Below are 20,537 nucleotides of genomic sequence, written 5' to 3' on the forward strand. Positions count from 1 at the left end.
TCACAGAAAGCAGAAATGAATGTGCTCTTCCAGACCAAGGGTGTAGACCGACAAGGGAAACCCCCAAGAGTGGCAGGTTGGTGCCTGCGTCCATTCAAGGGGTCTGCACAGCAGAAAGGAAAGGCAAAGAGGCTGGAAGGAGGAAGGCAAGAGGAGATCGAAAGCAGTGACCCGCCATGGAGTGAAGAAGGGAGAAGGATTCCTGTCACCTTTATCACGTACCGCAGAGAGAGCGAGTGCGCTGGACATTAGGAAGATATCATGTGTACGGCAGCGGGACATCCGCCTGGAGGTGGCGCTTTGAGGACGTCGGGAGGATAATGCAGTGGGTTCAAAGTGATAGAAAGTGAAGCAGTGTAGGCTTTCCTTATGAAGTGCCACGATAGTTTCAAAGAAGAAGGAGTCGGAGGGGTGGCAGGGAGAACGACCAAGGATTTTTTAATGTGGGAGATTTGAATTCTACAGATTCGGGAGACGGAACAAGGAGAGGGAGTGATGAAAAATATAAGGCACGTAATTCGTGGTAGAGGAGTTGATAAAAGTTCAACAGGTATCAGGAGGGGATGGGGTCAAGATCTCAGAGGTTAGTCCCGGAGAGGAAGGATGGAGGGAGGCCTGAAGGAAGGTGCTTGCCATAGGGATGACGAGTGGGTGATAGATTTGAGAAGGACTTAAGAAGTTAATCTGGTACAATTTGGAGATAGATTGAATTGAGCCAGAGGAGGAAGGAGGCAAAGATTGGAGTCAGGAAAAACTAGGTTTTCAGCTCAGATTACTGAGGGGATGAGGGAGCCACCGACTGGGATAGGAAGTATCAAAGGAGAACTGGGTTTTAAGGGTAGATAAGAGATAACTTGGAGAATATTGAGTTTGGGGTGCCTGTGAGACATAAGATGGAGATGTCGAGGGGGGAATCTGGTACACTGGTCTACAGTTGAGGACATAGATCTGTGAAATTACCAATATCAGATAATCATAGTTTAAAACTACAAGAGTGGAAGGTTTCATAGAGGAAGAAGATGTAAAGTGAGTCTGGGTTAGTATGCGTGATGGGGCTGAGGTAGGAAAGACCGGAGAGAAATCAAAAGTATGGCTCAGGGGGTGATGAAGGGAGAGGATCAGAAAGAAAGCTGTGGGCAGAGTGATGTTTCAGAAATATTAGAAGCAGACTAAATATGACCTTAGCCCAAGACAAGCCCTTCACTGGTTATTTTTTCCCAATTATTGAATGTCAGTATCAACTATGTTGCATGATATATTTTAAAAAATACTGTGCTGAAATTTTCTTCCCATCTTGTGAATGGTATTTTGGGTAACAGGTTTTCATGCATTCATTTTCCAAGAGCAATTTGTTGCTGTGGGAAGAAACCGAAGTAACTTATACTCATGAACTTCTAAAAGTCCACTCACAGAAAAATAACAATGCAGTCTTACCAACTTCCAACTCTTTGTACTTTTTTCCATGATCGGAAGTATTTAGAGTCTGTTTTAAAGAAAGAAGCATAAATACAAGAGATAGAGACCACAAAAAAAAAAAAAGAAAGACTTTTATTTCTCCAAGGAACAAATTCTTTCAGTGAGATATAGTTTATTGTTAATGCGTTTTGAGGTAAGCCATCGTGCAAATGAAACTCTTGAAATTTGTCCGCTTTCAAAGTTGTTTTCTTTGTGCCTGGGGTTCTTTGGGCTCCAGGTTGAGGGAATATTTTGTGGAAGAGAATGGTATTTGATTGTTTCATCTTGGAGCAATGAGAAAATCCTTGCATCTTCCTCCCACTTCCCCATTTTTTTGAGTAGCACTGAGTCATAATTGCACTTTCATGTTAAAGGCTTTCCATTTGCATTAACAGTTTACTCTGGAATGCTTCTGTCCCATACATAGTTGGCAGATCCAGTCTCTACTTCCTGACTCTCTTTCATTTTGTTTGAATTTTTCTAATTAGTGATTTAGTTTTCCAGATATTCTGTTACATTTCCCATCCATATATGCCGTCTTTTTTCTTTTTGCCTGACAGTACAGACATAGAATTGTAAAGGGGTAGTTCTCTCTCATCTTCTTCTTACCATTGCCCTTATAAGGTTATTTTAATTCTGTCTTCCTTATTCTCATTGCTTCCACTCAGAAGATAGTCACAAAGCTGAATTTCAGGGTCATTTGCAGGTATATTTAAAGAGGTATGCAAAGATATAAGTCTAGGGGTTTGGGAATGTCATAACCAGAGAATGAATTGAAATCACTGTTTCCAGATTAAGACCAAGAAAGACAGCACATGTCCTTACTTTGCGTGTTTATTACGTCTGTTGGTATTCTGGATTTTTCAGTTGGCAACAATCAACTTGGATTTGTAACTTGAGAATTAAGAGCTATACCCCTTGTTCAGGCAATTTCCAGTATGTGCTTAGAGAGAAACAGACCTCAGGCCAAATCCTGCTTGCGTTTGACTCAATTCTCCTATCCTAAAAATGGAATACTAATACCTTCCTCATACAGATTGAATGAATTCATGTATGCTAAGGAGTTGCCATGCTACCTAGTACATAGTATGTGCTTCAGAATGCTAGCCATTCTCAACACCAGCATCACCACCACCGTCACCTTTGGTGCTTTGGACTGTTCTCTGCGGTCATTTCAAAGGCTTCCTCCAAGTGTTTTTGCCTATAATGGCCCCCCACCAGCCCCTCACTTCTTCTGCACTGACACTCTTTCGATAAGGAATTTGTATATTTGTTTCAGAAGTTGCTGAAAGTTTTTAGGGAGGGAACCCAGTAACTCAGTGTACTCACATCTGATTTATTAGCTATCTTTTTTCTTTGGATTTAAACTAGATATGTTATTTACCTATTGCTGTGTAAGAAACTATCCAAAACTTAGTGGCTTAAGATAACCAACATTATCTCGTGATTACTGTGGGTCAGGAATTCAGGACCATCTTATCTGAGCATCTCTGGCTCACGTTCTCTCGTGAGGTTATCAGCCAGGGCTGCATCATCTGAAGCCTTGACTGCTGGTGAGGAATCCACTTCCAAGCTCCCTGAGTTCCTTGCTGGATGTTGGTGATCGAATGGGGAAGAACCTCGGCCCCCCACCACATAGACCTCCTCACAGGGCTGCTCGAGTGTCCTCACACCATGGTGGCCAACCTCCCCCAGAGCAAGTGATCTGAAAGGGAGCTAGGAGGTGGCCACACTACCTTTTATAACCCGCTCTCAGAAGCCTAGGACCATCATTTCTGTCACATTCTATTTGTTTGTGTCACTAAGTCCCCCGGCACTCAAGCGTACGGAATTAGGGTCCACCCTCCCTCCTCTGCCCCTCCCCTGTGCCTCCCCTCCTCCCATCCCCTTTGCCTTTCCTCCACCCTCCTCTACCCTTTCTGCACCTCAGCTTCCTATCTTAACAAGCAAAGGTAATCTTTTGCCTTCCTGGGGTTACTGTGAAAATAAAGTGAGACACATAGTATGAAAAGACACGTGTTGGAAGGAGAGGTCGGAAACGCTACACAGCACAGCACCCGGTGCCATAACCGTGGAGAGGTGGGACGGATCCACCCAGCTTCTGCTCCAGCGTCTGCTCACAGAGGCAGCGTTCAGTCAAAGCTCCAGGACCTCGGAGGGGCTCTCTGAGCATCAGTCTGCTCAGGACACAGGGGCTGGTCCACAGGCCTTTCCTTCTTCTCCTGGGGGAGCATCACTGGGCAGCACTTCAGAAACAGCAGTTAGGGTCCTCTGGCCCCGCCCAGATCGCCATGGCAGCTCTGTGAAGTTCTTCTTCACGGTTTTGTTCCTTAGAGGTTATTTCTTCATAATTAGACCAGTATTTAAAGTAACTCCCCAGTCAGATTCCCATCTCCTGCCATCCAGCGGGTCACCCCAGGCCCCATGTGTCTGGTTCAGGAGTCTTGACATCACTGCAAGCAAAATGTCATTGGGACTTAAGTGCTGTTGTTTATTTTCTCCAAATAACTGATCCACTGTGACTTCCTAGAAATTAATCTTGGGGCCCAGACTATATGGGGGGTCAGAGGTATTAGCAAATCCTACCCATTTTTCCTTTGAAGATTCACTTCCATCATCAGTTCCAAATGCATGCATATTACACGTGCTCTACAGTAGATCTGTCTTACTCAGCTGCATGTCCCTCACCTGTTACCTGTAGAGAGCTGCTTTTAAAATGCTAGTCCCTGAACATTTGCCCACACAGGGTGCCAGCTCTCCAAAGTTCCACAGGTAGAGGAAAGAAAGTGAAGTGTACGGTTCTCACTTCAACCCAGTGGGGTAACCCATCACATTCCACACCCTGGGGAGGGCCTCTATCCAGAAAGCTGGAGAGGATGGAGACCACGTTCTCCCTTCTTTGGGGGTATCCCTCGCATTGTAGTCACTGCATTTATGGGTTGGGGAGTATTCTCCTGGGTTCAAGAGTTTAAGAGGGACATCTGAGATTTGGGGGTTACAGGAGTTTGGAAATGCTGTTTTGTTGTTACCTTAGTTTTGAAAGCCATGCTCCCCTTGCAATGAGTTCTTAGTTTATTGACCATTCCGTGAAGCTAAAACCTGCACATCAAATTGTCCAAGGGGGCAGGAGTTTGCCCAGTGAAGCCTATCTTGGCTTCGGTACTCACCGAGGATTCACAGTAGAATCGGCCATAGTTTACAGCAGTGCGTGGGTCTTACAGTTTCAGGATCCAGCTGGCTGTCAGGCAGCCTCCAGTGAGTAGTGTCCTCTTAGTTCTGTGCTACATTTAGTTGAGCTGGAAGTCTCTGCCCCTGATTTAATCACAAGCCAGGTAGTCATGGAGATGACATCTAGCCTCTGGCTGCCCGGTAAACTACATGCAAATGGTGAAAATAAAACAAACAGGGTATGCAAATTAACTTCCTGAGTAAATAAAAGACTTTGCCGCCAGGTCTCCGGACTGACTACTTTTGGTCCAGGGCTGTTTATTAGGAGTCACAGCAATTTGAAAAATATCATAATCACAACCATTGTCTCAACGCTTGTTTTATTGTTTCTTGTGTTTTTTTGTCTGTTTCAGATATATCAACACTCCTATACTGGATATTATGTCCTGAGCAAAATTCCTCATGGGTAAGATTGTTCTTTCATTTTCTTTTAACGCGAAATCTGCAAAACAAAGCGCAAAGCAGAGCGCTGATTAGTTGCTTAATTCTTAGGGCAGGAAATGAGGCACCTTATTTCTTGACAGCAAAGTGTCCCCATGCTGTGGGACCTCCGTGATGCCTCCAGGGCCGAGGGGGTCACTTGAGTCCAGTTTCTTGCCCATTTGTGAAGCCCCCCTTCCTAGAACAGCTCCACCACTTCCTGCTCTGGTTCCCAGGTTTGCAGAGGAAGATTCCCCCTTCCCAGCCCCACTTTGTAATCAGCTGTGGCCCCTCTAGGGCATGGTGATTCGACCCAGGACTCCCAGGAAGGTTCCTGGTTTTATGTACATAATAGAGAGGGCAGCACTCCTAAGCTCATCTTGTTTCTCAAAAATGCAACATTTGGGACCCAAAAGTGTGAGTGGGGAGGGAAGACATGAGTGCAAGCGTGATTTTGCTGAGTTTTCAGTTCTGGGTAGACACAGCCGCACACAACGTGGGGTGCGTTATCAGGAGCTCATCTTTGGAGTCCGGACGTGTTAAGACATGATTGAAGTTTGGTGAAGCCATTTGTTGAGTGGGCAAGGGGAAAACCAGTTGCAGAGCAAGGAGAGTGTGGCAGGGATGGCTTTTACTGCTTCCATTTTTATTCTTTCTTTCTCTCCCCTCCTCTTCCTCCTTCCTCCTTCTTCCTCCCCTCCCCCACCCACCTACAACCCCTCCACCCTCACCCCTGCCTGTGTTCTTGTTCCCACCTTTTCCTTCTCCTTCATACCCTCCACGGTTTCTCTCACTTTTTGTTCGGAAAGGTGAAGTGCTCAGGAAATGTTCAAAGAAATGGGACTGTGCTACTGGCAATGTTGTGTAAATTCCTGTGACTATTTACGGGGAGGCATCCTAATTTTCCTAAGCAAATTTAAACAAACAGCAGGAGTTGCTAAAAAGTATTGTTCCATAGAGAGCATTAATCACAGCATCTGTGTTTCACAACTGCTGCTGTCTGTTTTCTACTAAGTTTAGGTAGAATATGAGCATATCCTTGGAAAAACAACATGGGGAAAATAATTTCACTTGATAAATGAAAGATACATGTAGACATGCGGCCAAATGTGATTAATCGTTTCCATTAGACTATTAGAAAAATCAAGCCCCGAGAAACTGAAGATGACCCCCGTAGTGAAAACAAAGTATCCATAGGTGTTTTTTTTTTTAAAAAAAAGCACAGTTCAAATAGAAACTCAAATGTTTTTCACTAAGGACGAATTATTCTATTATTTTTCAAGCAGACATGCATCTTCCAGGGTCACGGCAGGCAGGAGTATAATTATGCCTTGAGATTTATCTACCCCTTCTGGGAACAATAGAATTTATTGTAGATGATGGATATTTCATTTCATCTTATATAAATTTGTAAAACTCAAAACCTGAAAAGCATTTTGTGCTTGACACATGGTGTAAAGATTTTACTGCATCAGTTAGAATTTAAGAGAAATAGGTTCTGAGGACCTGGCACAAGAGTTTGCCAAACCAGCCACAAACCGAAGGACAAGATGGTGTGGCTGAAGCCTTGGTTTCAGTGCTCACGATGAGGATGATGACCCCTCCATAGAGGATGCCAACGAAGAGTGAGCTGCTTTTGGTATTTTTTAAATAATCATAGTAATAATAATTGCCGTCATGTATTGAATGAGTCTTAAGTGCGCCCACCCTAGCACATCAGTACTGCAAATAAAGCATTCTTCTCCGCCTTTCACAGTGAGAACTCTGTCATCTCATAGCTGGTGCCCAGGAGAGCTGGAATCCAGCATGGCCTGGCTCGCTCTCAATCCTGTGCCATCAGAACAACTGCCTTGGGTAAAATTACAGCTGTAAATATCAGATTTTTAGTGGTGCTAATTTACTGCTTTTTTTTTTTTTTTTTTGCGGTACGCGGGCCTCTCACTGTTGTGGCCTCTCCCGTTGCGGAGCGCAGGCTCAGCGGCCATGGCTCACGGGCCCAGCCGCTCTGCGGCATGTGGGATCTTCCTGGACCAGGGCACGAACCCGCATCCCCTGCATCGGCAGGCGGACTCTCAACCACTGTGCCACCAGGGAAGCCCTAAGTTATTGCTTTTCTAAGTATTACCGAACCAAACTTGGGTCCGCTCGCCCACACACAGTAAAGCCAATCTACTGACCCCAGGTTGTGGTGCAGGAAAGTGCAGCGTTTACTGCAGGCACCAAGCAAGGAGTCCAGGTAGCTAGTGCTTAAAAGGCCCAAACTCCCCAAAGCTTCAGGAAAAGGTTTTTAATAACAGGATGAGAGAGGGGGGTTGTGGAGTGTGTGATCAGCTCGTGGACCTTCTTCTGATTGGTTGGTGGTGAGGTAATTGGGAGTCAACATCATCAGTCCTCTGGTTCCAACTGGTCTGTGGTCTATGTGCTTGTGGATAGCATGCAGTTAACTTCTTCCACCTGGTGGGGGTTTCAGTATCTGCAAAACAGCTCAAAGGGCATGGCTCAGAATATTATCTACAGCCCTTGAGGAGGAACTGAAGGTCCTTGACTTTGTTTAATGGCTAAACTATTATTATTTTGTCTGTTTGACTGTTTTCCTTTCTTTCTGCCTTTTCTCACTTCTCTGATTAAATTTACTTGTTGGAACTTGCAGAAAGCCTAGGTATGCTACAGGTTTTCTACAGACAAGAGGCAGGCAGAAGGCATGGGGTGAGGGGTCTGTTCCGGGGAGCCCCCATATGGTCCTGCTTAGTTACATAAGGACTCTCATAAGATTGAAAGATGTAGCAGATTACTTGTTACATTTATGGGAAACAGTCTCTGGTGGATGAGGATGTCTATGGTTCATCTCATCACCACATAAACTGACAGCTTCTCCAAAAATGGCATTGCTCAACCGTTTATGCAAAATAAATGAATTAATTAATTTCAAATATTGTCAAAATCTTATTTGTATTAATGAGACAGTGGATTTCCAAACTGGATGGGACGTTAGGCTTCGAGCTTTTGCAGCTTCAGCCTCCAAAAGAGGCTTGTTGAGCTCAGTCAGTTGTGCCAGAGCTCCACCAGCTGGCAGGGGGAGAACACAGCCCGTAGCTGGGTTTGGGGTATCAAGGAAAGCACAATTGTCTTTTTAAAATAAAACTATCTCTATTAAAATATTTAAATTTACGTTACTCATAGGACCAAAAATCTGAGAGCTTCTCCTGATACTTCTGGAGTCACAGATCTGTATCTTGTTCTCAAATTCTCACCTCTCCTTTCATCCCTCTCTCCCCTCAATTCCTCTCTTCCAGCCAGAGGCCATTCAGTATGCAGGATGGGATTATTTGTCCTTTATAGTTTTTTTTTTCCCCTTGGCTTCAGACTTTCCAACCAATCACAGAGAAGGATCAAATTAATTTTTAAGTACCCTCTAAACTCTGGTTTCCTTCCTTTTGCCAGTGATAGAAGAATCTGGGAAGGGGGTATCCTCTTTTCTGTCTCTTCCACGAGCCATAAAGAGGCCTTCGTGTCCTGTGTTTAAATTCCTTCTCCTCCAGTTGTGACCTCTGCAGCTGGAGCCCACTAGAACCCCGTGTGCATGTAATGGCTTGGGTTATAATGAGAATGCCAAGCCAACTGAATTTTCATTTAGTCAAGAGATCTAGAACCTAAGTGTAGGTGCATTTGACTTTCACATACTAAATTTTCAAAAATTGTATTCTTAAAGGACATGTCTTTTACGCAAATTTGTTTATTAAGCCAGAATTAAAGCTATTTTATTTGTTTGTTTGTTTGTTTTTTGCGGTACGTGGGCCTCTCACTGTTGTGGCCTCTCCCATTGCGGAGCACAGGCTCCGGACACGCAGGCTCAGCGGCCATGGCTCACGGGCCCAGCCACTCCGCGACATGTGGGATCTTCCTGGACCGGGGCACAAACCTGTGTCCCCTGCATCGGCAGGCAGACTCTCAACCACTGCGCCACCAGGGAAGCCCAAAGCTATTATTTTTAACATAAAGTGTTTCACTAAGTCTTTATATCAGAATGTCAACAAAATAAAGCAATCTTTCATAATAGAGATTATAACCAGCTAAATGTTCTCTGTTAAGGGTCCATTGTGTGTTTTCATAGCAGTTTTTGGTAGATTTGGCTGTTTCTTGACATTTTCCTGACATGACTCTTTTTTGGATTAGTTTTCCCATTGGCTTGAGTGCTTTTTTTTAGAAAAATTATATTTCTATATAATTATAATTTCTTGTATCTTTTAAGATCATTCTGAAAATCATATGGGCTAGAGAAAATCAATCCTTCTATAAGAGAAATCAATTTTAAGAAAAATTTGGTATACCCCGTAGTTATGTAGCATTGGCATTTTGGAGTTTGGCAAGCAGAGCAATAATAGAACAGAAACTGAGAAGTATTCAGAGGCATTTTGTTTACATGTCAGGCCATCCTCTGTGGATATTGTTGCCCTAACCTTGCTTATTTACCTGTACCAAACAAATTGTACAGAATTGTATTCCTTTGGAACTCTGGTTGACTTATGAAGTCACATTCTGCATCTGTGAAAATAATAAACTGAGACATAGATTCCTTCTGCCCAGGGTTACTCTCTAACATTATAGGCTGGGATGCAGAAGAGCATTCCATTTATTTAGAAAATAGAAATCTAGGCTGACAACATAGCACAATGCCCCAGTACCTTGCCTGATATCATGACACAGGAGTTAAGAACTGAAGCCCTGTGGTCCCATAGACCTTAATGTGAATCCCAGTCTGCAACTGACTCTTGGCTGTGCTCTTGACCTGGATAGTTGCTGTACTTCTACAGATCTTAGTTTCCATATTTTTAAGATGTTAATAATAGTGCTCACCTCATAGGTACATTATAAGAATTAAGTGGAATGATACATGCAAAGTGCACAGCAGAGAATTTTGCTTCTAGTGAATGCCTGGGAATGTTATTCTTCATATTGTAATATATCCCCAATATATATTTATAGTCTTGTAATTAAATTTTTTTAGACTTTCTAGCCAGCTCAAATCCTTTCTGTTACAAGGAGAGGAATGATATAACCCCTACAATAATAAAATTCCCTTTAATAATTTTTCAAAGCTAAGACTTGTTCTGTGACACTCAGGTGACTTTAATGCCCATGTGATTTTTTTAAAATTAATTAATTAATTTATTGGCTGCGTTGGGTCTTTGTTGCTGCACGCAGGCTTTCTGTAGTTGCAGTAAGTTGCAAAGTAAGTACTCTTTGTTGCGGTGCACGGGCTTCTCATTGTGGTGACTTCTCTTGTTGTAGAGCACGGGCTCTAGGCGCGCAGGCGTCAGTAGTTGTGGTACATGGGCTCAGTAGTTGTGGTGCATGGGCTTAGTTGCTCCACAGCATGTGGGATCTTCCTGGACCAGGGCTCGAACCCATGTCCCCTGCATTGGCAGGCGGATTCTTAACCACTGTGCCACCAGGGAAGTCCTGCGCATGTGATTTTAATTTCTCTCTTAAAAGAGATGTCTATAGCTTCAACTATCTACAGTTCTCAATGCTCAATAAGTTCTGTTTATCTCATCTCAATCTGACTTACTGCAATTAATTTTTAAGACTTTCTTATTTTGCCTCCAGTGGAAGCCGAAAAGACAATATAAGTCAACAAACATTTATTGAAATGCTGTATTGAGCAACAAAAGCACAGTTGCTATCCTTCAGAAGTTTAAAATCTTGTTGAAGAGGAAAGACACAGACTTGTATAACTATAAAATTAAGTGCCACAAATGGGTATTTTAGACACTGAACACAAAAGAAGAGATGTCATAAAGGATCTCAGAAAGGAAGTCTGGCTTGAGTGGAGCCTTATAATTGAGTAAGTTTTGTTTTGTTTGGTTTGGTTTGGTCTAATAGATGGAGACAGAGAGGAGATGTTCCAGGTCGGGTAAATCATTAAACAGGCTTGACCTTTTCCATGAGCCAGCATCTTCCTGGAGTTAGTGGGGTGCCAGGCCAGGCCTGAGCAGAGCTGTTCTCATGGGGCTCTGCATGGGGAGAGATAGGGTTGGGTGGGTTTAGGGTGAGCCTGGCGTGTGGAAGACCTAAACCCCAACCCGGTGTGATGGGTCTTTCCAATAAGAACACACTGAACACCGAGCAGAAGAGAGACGTGGTGAAGGTGGCGGGCGTGGATTAGTTTTATGCATGTGTGTAGAGAGAAGGAAAGGGATGAACAGGAACATGGAGCCAATTAGGAGACCCGGTGGGGAGCAGTGAAGGCTCAGTGTAGAGACCACATGATTGGGGTTATGGGCATCTGGTGTTCACTTGGAAAATGAAGACAGATGCCAAGGGTTTATACTCCATGTCCCTCTAATTAAATCTGTGGCAGCCTGTGCCTGTGTGAGTTGAGCCTGATGCATGAGAATATTGAAAGCAGTGAGTTCATGAGGGCAGGGGGGAGAATCCCAGCAGTGTGTGTCTCCACATCTCCTTCCCAGGACCCTGCACTGGACCTTCCACTCAGACACACTTTGCTCTGCAGAGCTGCCGGAAGTTGCATGAATAGGATTGCTTGTATACCCTGAGGAGGTGCCAACATGAAGCCAAAATGTAGGAGAAAGAGTTCTTAGAATGGCATTTTACGTGTCTACCATGGCATCCGGCAGGGAGAGTCCTGCTGTAATTGGCTTTCACAATATTTCAGAACTGTGGACAGCTCCGAGCTCTCCTGTAGGACTTGGTCTTAGCTGCTTCCGCCTCTCCTGCTCCCTTCCCCTCCAGGCCACCCTCCATCTCTCCCTTCCTCCCCTGAAATCCAAACTGTTAGCAAGCACTATCAAAATAACATGCACTTTAAAGTCAAATCTATCTGGGAATAAATTCCCAGTCAGCCTTTCTACCTGTGTAATCATGGAAAAGTTTCTTTGCTTCTCTCGGCACTATTACTTCGCACATATGATGGAAATAAAATGCCTGACTGATAGGGTTCATGTAAAGGTTATGAAGTACTGTAGGATAACGAGATGGTGTATTTAAGTGCCTATTTTGGAGTGCAGAATGCACTACGGGCTTTTTTCATGGTGGAAACAAGACCTTCCATTATACAACCAAATCTAATTAATCTCCCTCCCCGCAATTTCCCTGCCTTTAGACAGAAAATAAATCTCATCCTCAGTGCCAGCTCTGATCAGTTCTGATGGCTTCCTGGAGCGCTGAGTTTAAAGGTGGTCTAGAGCTATGCCTGGGCTCTGTGGGGAAGGATGCCGTGATCGACGCGTCAGGGTGGAGGTGGAGGGGAGTGGAGATGCACGTGATGCCTTCCAGGTGCCAGACCTGCTTGCCTCAAGGACCGCATCGGTGGCCTGTGCCAGCACTGCCCCCCGCAGAAGGCCCTCCCGCCTTTGCTCTCCCCGACCTTCACCCCATCCTCCACACACGCACCAGAAACTTCCTGCTCATGGTGTCCAACTCCTTATGCTCCTTCAAGCCCCGACATCAAAACCCCTCCCGTAAAAATCCCCCTGCAGCTTCCTGCACCCCTGGAGTAAGACTGCCTCACATTTCACACTGTAATGTATCCTTGCGTTAGATTGCTAGTTACCTTGTTTTAGGTATATAATGTTTCTGAACAGAATGTTTAGAAGCGTTTTCAATATGCATTTACTGCCCGACACATTTCTCTCCTGAATTCTAAGGTGTCAGGTGTCAGAAAGAGGGGTTTTGCTGGGAGGGGCTTGGCCTGTGTCTGTGGCCCTGGTGGCCGTTGCTCAGGATGAGAACAGGGCTGCCCAAGAATAACCACAGGAGAGGCTGCACCCGTAGATCTGAGCTACCGGCAGAAAAGCCACTAGCCACATGCAAAGGGGTTCTTTTCCACTGAATCATTTGCTATCCTCAAAAACTTGCTACCACATCTGAAGATTTGCAAGCAAACAAACCCGTTTGGAAATGAGGTGAAGATATGCATGATGCATCATTTTGTCAGGCGCCTTGTGGAGCCTAAACTTGTATGTTCGTATCCTTGAATTGTTCCCAACGCAAGAGGGAGTCCATAGATGTTGGCTGACAGTTGAGGAAGTTAGTTAATTAATTAAATGATATTGTCTAGTATAAGATGCAAGCCTGGGACCCACCCCAAATCAGTTAGACCAGAGTCTCAGAGGGTGGGACCTCATGAGAGTTCTTTTAAGTTACTGGTGTTTCTAGTTTGAATATCTGGGGTCAGCTGGTCCTACCCCACTTCTTCACTTGCTCTCATCACTAAGTGACCCCCAGGACTTTATCCGGAGCTGAGAAATAACCCTTCTATTTCTGGAAAAAAATGACAAACATTTCCCCAGAAACACTAATTTCCTTGTCCTCTCGACAGAGAAATAGTGGCAGGTCGCAGGTTAACAGCGTTCTTGGAGATTTATTTAATGATATGCATTAAAGGCTCAATAGCATTGCCGTCTGCACCGCGGAGATGAGATACAGCCTTGCACTTTTGTCTTCTGAGTTCATGCCCAGAATGGGACAGTGGACTCAGGCTCATTCTGTGTCTGGGCTGGAGTTTGACGTGAGCGCCACCTAGTGGGCTCAGCCCGGAAGCCGCCTATTCCGATTCGTGCATTTGCTCACCAGCTTCTCTTGAAGAATCACAGGGCCAGTTCTAAGTCACACAAAATTAGAGGCAACTGTGTTGAACCCTTTCAACTGGGCCTGAGTGTCAGTCACCTGAGAAGACTCTGTCTGCATCCCTGAGGTCAGCTCTGTTCTTGTTCACAGACCTTTTCCTAAAGAGAAAAGGCTGGTGCATGTGGCAGACTGCCCTGGAGGCCGAGCCTGCCAGATGCTTGCAGCAGCATGTGCTGTGCATCCACTCCTGCTGCAAAATGATGGGCACACACCCTCGCCACGAGTCAGGACTATGCTAGCCACGGATGGAGAGTGGAAAGGCCACGTGTGTCGCTTGCTGTCTAGTCTGTTTTGTTCTGTCTTCACATCACCTTCTCTCTGATCCAGGCGGTCCGTACGGGGGCTGGACACAAAGCCCCCTGCCTTATTTACTTCAGTGACATTCGCATAGATTAAACCTCAAGGACAGCCTTGTCCAGAAAAGCAGCTCTCAAGGACAGTGGGATGGGCGGTCATCTAGACTCTAGAGAGACAAGGATACACTGGTCACATCTATATAGCTACAGCGTCATTGCAGCATAACTTACTTATAGTAAAACTCACACTTTTTAAATGAGAAGTTTTCATTATGTTTTGACTAACGGGTGCAATCATAGAAGCACCTCCACAACCAAGACAGGGAACATTTCCATGTCCCCAGAGTATTCCGCCATGCCCATCCCCCACCCACTGTGGGTGCCCCTGGCGTCCAGCCCTGTAGTTCTGCCTTTTCCAGAACGTCTTATATATGGAGTCATGTGTACGTAGTCCTGGTGAGTGGCTGCTTCGTTAGCGTGCCTGCTTTCAGGGTTCACCCACGTCACTGCTGGTGCAGGTAGGTCATTCCTTTTCCTGCTGAGGAGTGGTCCAGTGAGTGTGGATAGACTAGTTTGCTCATGTGTTCTCGCCGTGTAACACTTGAGTGGCTTCCAGCTTGGGGCTGTTGTGAGCGAGACTGCTGTGAATGTTCGCATACAGAATTTCTCATAGGCACGTTATCATTTTTCTTGGGGAAGTAGCTAGAGGTAGAATGGCTGGGCCGTACGGTAAATGTATAATTTGGTAAGAAACTGCCAGATTGCTCTCCAAGGTGGCTGTCCAGACCCCCTTTGTAAACTCCCCGCCCCATCCTCCACCTGGTCCCTGCGTGAGGCCGGCTGATTTGCGTGCTGGGGTTCCTGCCCAGGGCAGAGCCTGTGCCTCTCCTGCCCGACGTGGGCACTCAGGGGGCCCTTCCAGCCAGGTCTCCACAATCGTTCCCTTTGCAGCGCTCTGTAAATGACAGGTCCTTGGGGAAGTAGGTGGCGAGCAGGGTGGAAACTCCCTGAAGAGGCTGTTCATGGGCGGCCCTGGCACAAACCTCAGGAGCGGTTAGGAGGACTCCAGCCCCAAGCATCACTCACCTCCTGGACAGACTGATTTAGGAGGAGGGGTCTCTTTTTGAGAATCACCTCTCGTTGGCGGAAGGACCCGGTCCAAAAGTGTGCATGTTCCAGCAGCTTGACGCTGAACTGCGTCTGCCAGCTGCTTCAAGGCTGACGGGGAGCAGAGGCCCCACACCCAGCATCCAGCATATGTACAGCAGACACCCGCCTCTGACCTTCGGGTTCCCGTCTAGGCTAGCAAAGGGCATGGTAGGCTGTGTCAGACGCTCCTGTCTGCTCTGTTGTTGTGTCTTGACTACAGCAGGGAAGGAGGCAGGCCACAGCGCTGGTCCTCCAAAGGACAGCCTGTCCAGGCTGTGTACCGGACTAGTAAGTATTTCTGAAGCTGCTCACAATGGCCGAAAGAACATAAGCTGTGGCATTTCCTCACTGAGAAGGCCTGATTCCCAGGCCTGAAGCGCACAGCATTCGCTGGAGATGACACAGCTGTTTGTTCAGGTGAAGCTTTTGGCTCCCAGGACTCAGCTCGGCCAGCACCACCTGCCGCCAGTGGGACACTCAGGGGCAGGTCGATGCACTGGCAGGGCCGAGGCCCCTGGATTAAGCAGTCACACAACAGTAAGGCTTCTGCCTCTCTGGACCGGAAACTAACAACCCTCCCCTATAGCCCGGTGTTCTCTCCGTCCAGCAAGGCCTACGGAGGTTCCCACACTGCAGGGGGAGGGCTGCGGCCCAAGAACCCTGTAGAGCAGGGATGCCCAACCCCCGGGCCACGGACCGGCACTAGTCCGTGGCCTGTTAGGAACCGGGTCACACAGCAGGAGGGGAGCGGCAGGTGAGCGAGCGGAGCTTCATCTGTATGCACAGCGGCTTCCCACCGCTCGCTTTACCACCTGAGCGCCACCTCCTGTGAGCATTACGGTGAGCTGTATACTTATTTCATTATATATTACAATGTAATAATAACGGAAATAAAGTGCACAGTAAATGTAATGTGCCAGAACCATCCACCCGCCCCCCACCCCCAGTCAGTGGAAGAATTGTCTTCTATGAAACTGGTCCCTGGTGCCAAAAAGGTTGTGGACCGCCGCTGTGGACAGTTAGCCTGGTCCATGAACTCAGACATGTGGACACCAGTTCCCAAGTACGAACAGAAGGTCAAGGCTTTTCCATCTCTCTGCACATCTTTGATTCACCGCATCATGGCCCTGATGTACATTTCTATCGACATTCCAAGCACTTGGACGGGCTTTTGGGGCAGTGCTAACAAACACGGCTTCCTCCCAGGCCCCCTGCACAAACGGCCCAACGTGGAAAGTAAGGAGAGAAAAAAATTCAAGTCAGGGCTGATGTGAGCCTCACACTTAAGCATCAGTGGTGTCAGAACTAGAATTCCTGAACCAGGACTGCAGCTAAGAGCAGACGTCCTGCTGAAGCCCGTGAACACGGCCCCAGGGAGGGTGCTGCCACCCCTCGCCGGCCCCTGGTCTGTCTCCCTTACTTGCAGGCCACAGGCAGCCCTCGGGATCTTTCCTTTGCTTCTCTCCCTGCAGTTTCCTACTGCTGACCTTGTGGCATCTGAACACCATCCGGCTCCCGGGCTCCGTCCACTCAGCTCGAAACCATTTCACCCAAACTGCCCTGCCCAGACTCACCCGTCACTCCAGGCAGGAGCCACCCTCATTCCACTTTCCATCTTTGTCACCTTGGTGCCTCAAATGAAGTTCTTTCCTTATCCCTCTATGCGTGTCTTTAGAAACCGTACCGTGTAAGCTCCAGTGTAGGCCCAAATTCCTTCTGCTCCCTAATCTCTTGATTTCATTTATGTGAATGAATGAACCTTCGAATGCATATGTAGGCATTTCGTGAGCACTTATCGTGCGTCTGATTCACAGACCTTAACATATGGAAGCTTATTTTGTCCTCGTAACAATGATGGGGTGTAGGTCTTAGCCCCACTTCAGAGATGAGAAAGCTGAGGCTCGAAGTTGGAGTAACCTGCTCAAGGCCACACAGCTGGTTGTTGGCCAGGACTTCAGCGGGGCTCTTGCGGCTCCAAGCATAGCATCCTCTCTGTGACAACACCACTTTGCTCTGCATTCCAGTCTGACGAGAGACACTGAGGCAAACTGAGCACCACACCCTTCGTTTTATGGAGGTAGCTCTTCCCCCTTGTGTTGAGGGCCCTTTGAAGCACACAGTAGGGCCAGTATTCACTAGCTCTGAGATCCGGGCATGACCCAGTAACCAGCATTGTTTGACCAGCGGAGGTGACGTTGATGGGTGCCTCTACTCAGTGTGTGACTGCGTGGCCTCGAGCTGCAATTTACGTTCTGTTTGACGTCAGAGAGTAACAATCAACATCAGTGCTGTTTTGATTTGACAGACAAAGGATATCTGAAGCAAATAAGTGACCCCTATCAAAAGAAAATTATACATCATCACATATTAAGTATAAACATGCTAAGAGGCCAGACGGGAGGATACCCCGAGGGCCCCGTGTGTCCCTGGTGATCCCAGACCACCCGCCAGAGGTCACGGCTCCAGCCTAGCCCCCTCCAGTCTGCTGTGCACTGTCCCATGTGTCGGCTACCAAGACAGCGTTACCTCCTAGAGGAGAGGCTCTGGGGTTTGGAAGCAGTGAAGGGGTGCTTTTCCCAAAAGAAAGTCATCCCTGAGAGTCTGTCCCGTGAGGAACTGGTGAGTGTGCACCTCAGTGGAGGTGACCTTTCGAACCTGGGCTGAAGGTCACGGAGCTGGGTTCTACTGTGTAACCTCAGGCACTGCCCTTGGTCTCCTTGTTCCTGGAGCTAAAGGCAACTGCTCCAGTTGCTCTAAAGGGCTGTCAGAGTCTTATGTGACTTTGGAAAGTACTAAGAATATTGTTTTGGTTTTGCATTAAAATTCCTACTTCCATGTGTTGAGCATACCTGAGCTTTCAAATGACCATCCCCTGTTCCCCACCCCGCCCAACTTTCCCAGGAACCCTGAGAAAAAGGGAAAACTTGTCTTTTGAAAATCAAGGAAATCCGATGGCACTGGTTGCCCTAGTCCCTGTGGGCACAGCCCAGGTATTTATCTGAAATTATGTGGCTGGACCACGTGGCGATGCTGAGAACTCAATCCAGGGAGGGAACTCGGGCATGCTTATTTTGTAGGGAATAAAAATCTGAAATAGAAGGGTTGGGTTGAACCCTTTTGAAGAAAGAGCAGGTGAACAGAAAGATCAATACTCAGACAAGAGAAACCGAGAGCGGCTGAAACAGGCAGTGCACCCACCCTTGCAGAGGAAAGCTGTCCTTGCCCATGGAGAGGCCAATGTCCCTGTCTGAATGACAGGTCTCATCCCTTCACTCTGTCCAGCTAACCGGGCAGCTTCTGATGACAGTTGAGCTTAACTGCTTCATTCACGTGAGCCTGATCAATTGGCCCGTTGTATTTCTCATCAAAAATTAATAGACGATCTTTCTTGGTTATATATAGATCCTTATGAGTTTGACTAAAATTTGGCTGTAAAAAGTCATCTAATCAAAGTCAATTAAAAATATAAAGAAATATATCCTTCAAAAGAATTGGTTCTTACCATGCAGTGGTAACCACTAAGCACGGGTCTCACTGTTGTCGATGGTGGTAGTGTTGTGGTTGGTCTTTACGTTTGACTTTCACCTTCAGATCCCTGTGTTTCATAGATGCTAAACAACGCAACTCCAGTCATGGGAAGTGTTTATTTTCAGAGGTGGGATGCCCTCTGCCACTTTCAACTTCTTGTTGACAACAAGATGCCCATCCTATCAACAACAGGGCTTTAAGCCAGGCCACTTGTCCTTTTGGTATCTAGTGCTATTTTTGGCATGATTTTTAGACCCACGGAGAGAAAGGTCTTCTGTGAAAGTGATCATATCATTTTGAGTTCCTAGGTGTCCTTATTATCTTGACATGGACCAAAAAAACCTGACTTTAGCTATGTCAAATTGTCTATTGCTGATTTGTTACCAAATTAATGGCAAACACTAAGTAGCATTAGAATGGAAGAAATACTTTTTGCCACAAAGCAGAGAATTCAGTCTTGGATGAAGAATGTTTTCCCAGTCTGTGGAGAAAAATCATCTGTGAGAGAGAGAGAGAGAGAGAGAGAGAGAGAGAGAGAGAGAGAGAGAGAGAGAGAGTGTGTGTGTGTGTGTGTGTGTGTGTGTGTGTGTGTGTGTGTGTGTGTGTGTGTGTGTGTGTGGAGGAGGAGGAGGAGAGAGGGAGAATGCTTCTAAAAAGAAAAATTCCTAATTTAAGTCCACTGCTTTCTTTTTCCCCCAATTAAAGTCAATCTGAAAGTCATTTATTTTTTATTTTTTTAACATCTTTATTGGAGTATAATTGCTTTACAATGGTGTGTTAGTTTCTGCTGTATAACAAAGTGAATCAGCTATATGTATAGTATACATATATCCCCATAGCCCCTCCCTCTTGCGTCTCCCTCCCACCCTCCCTATCCCACCCCTCTAGGTGGTCACAAAGCACCGAGCTGATCTCCCTGTGCCATGCAGCTGCTTCCCACTAGCTATCTGTTTTACATTTGATGGTGTATACGTGTCCATGCCACTCTCTCACTTCATCCCAGCTTACCCTTTCCCCTCCCTGTGTCTACAGAGTGAAGTAAGTCAAAAAGAAAAAAACAAATACTGTATGCTAACACATATATATGAAAATCACTTTAAATCATACGTTTGTCATGAGAAGCCAGACCTGAAAAAAGACTCCTTTGAAAATAGAGGCCATTGCTACCAATGTAGTCGTCTCTAAAAGCTGCGTGATATGTGAAATATTTTCATAAAGAAATGGCAAAAAAATTTCTTTTCCGTTCAACTTCAAGGATTCTTCACTAGATGGAATCAGCCAGAGATGCAGGAATATATCTGCAGAAGGAATCAGCCAGAGATGCAGGAATATATCTGCAGATGGAATCAGCCAGAGATGCAGGAATATATCTGCAGAAGGAATCAGGCAGGGATGCAGGAATATATCTGCAGATGGAATCAGCCAGAGATGCAGGAATATATCTGCAGATGGAATCAGCCAGAGATGCAGGAATATATCTGCAGAGGCTTTATCAGCAGGACCTGCTCTGGAAACCTGTGAGTTCTGCCAGCTTCCTACAGGTCCGCAGAAGTGGCCCATGGACTATGCAGGGGAGATGGTTAGGAAGCTTGAGGTAGAGACTCATCCTGATCATTCTCAAGCTGCTTCTCGTTTTTCTACAACAGGCTGAACTCCTTAAAGAGCCATGTTTTCAAAAAGTTATTTCTCGACCCCAGAAATTTTATACAATCGTAACCAAAAAAAAAAAAAAATCGGCTAGCACTGATACAGCAGTTTCTAGGTCAGGTATTGTTCTTAGTGCTTTCCATATACCCCTCATCGAATGCTTAC

General features: G+C 46.1%; 1 protein-coding gene across 4 annotated transcripts in view; it reads left to right on the plus strand.

Moving 5' to 3' along the window:
- Positions 1-20,537, plus strand: part of DPP6 (dipeptidyl peptidase like 6) — a 767,208-nt gene that overhangs the window by 520,244 nt on the left and 226,427 nt on the right. For all 4 annotated transcript variants that reach the window (XM_079932483.1, XM_079932484.1, XM_079932485.1 and 1 more), the window contains one exon: positions 5,037-5,089. In XM_079932483.1, coding sequence (XP_079788609.1) covers positions 5,037-5,089 — 53 coding nt within the window. The remainder of the gene's footprint in view (positions 1-5,036; positions 5,090-20,537) is intronic.

Source organism: Stenella coeruleoalba (genome assembly GCF_951394435.1).
Source record: "Stenella coeruleoalba genome assembly, chromosome: 9".
Lineage (NCBI taxonomy): Eukaryota > Metazoa > Chordata > Mammalia > Artiodactyla > Delphinidae > Stenella > Stenella coeruleoalba.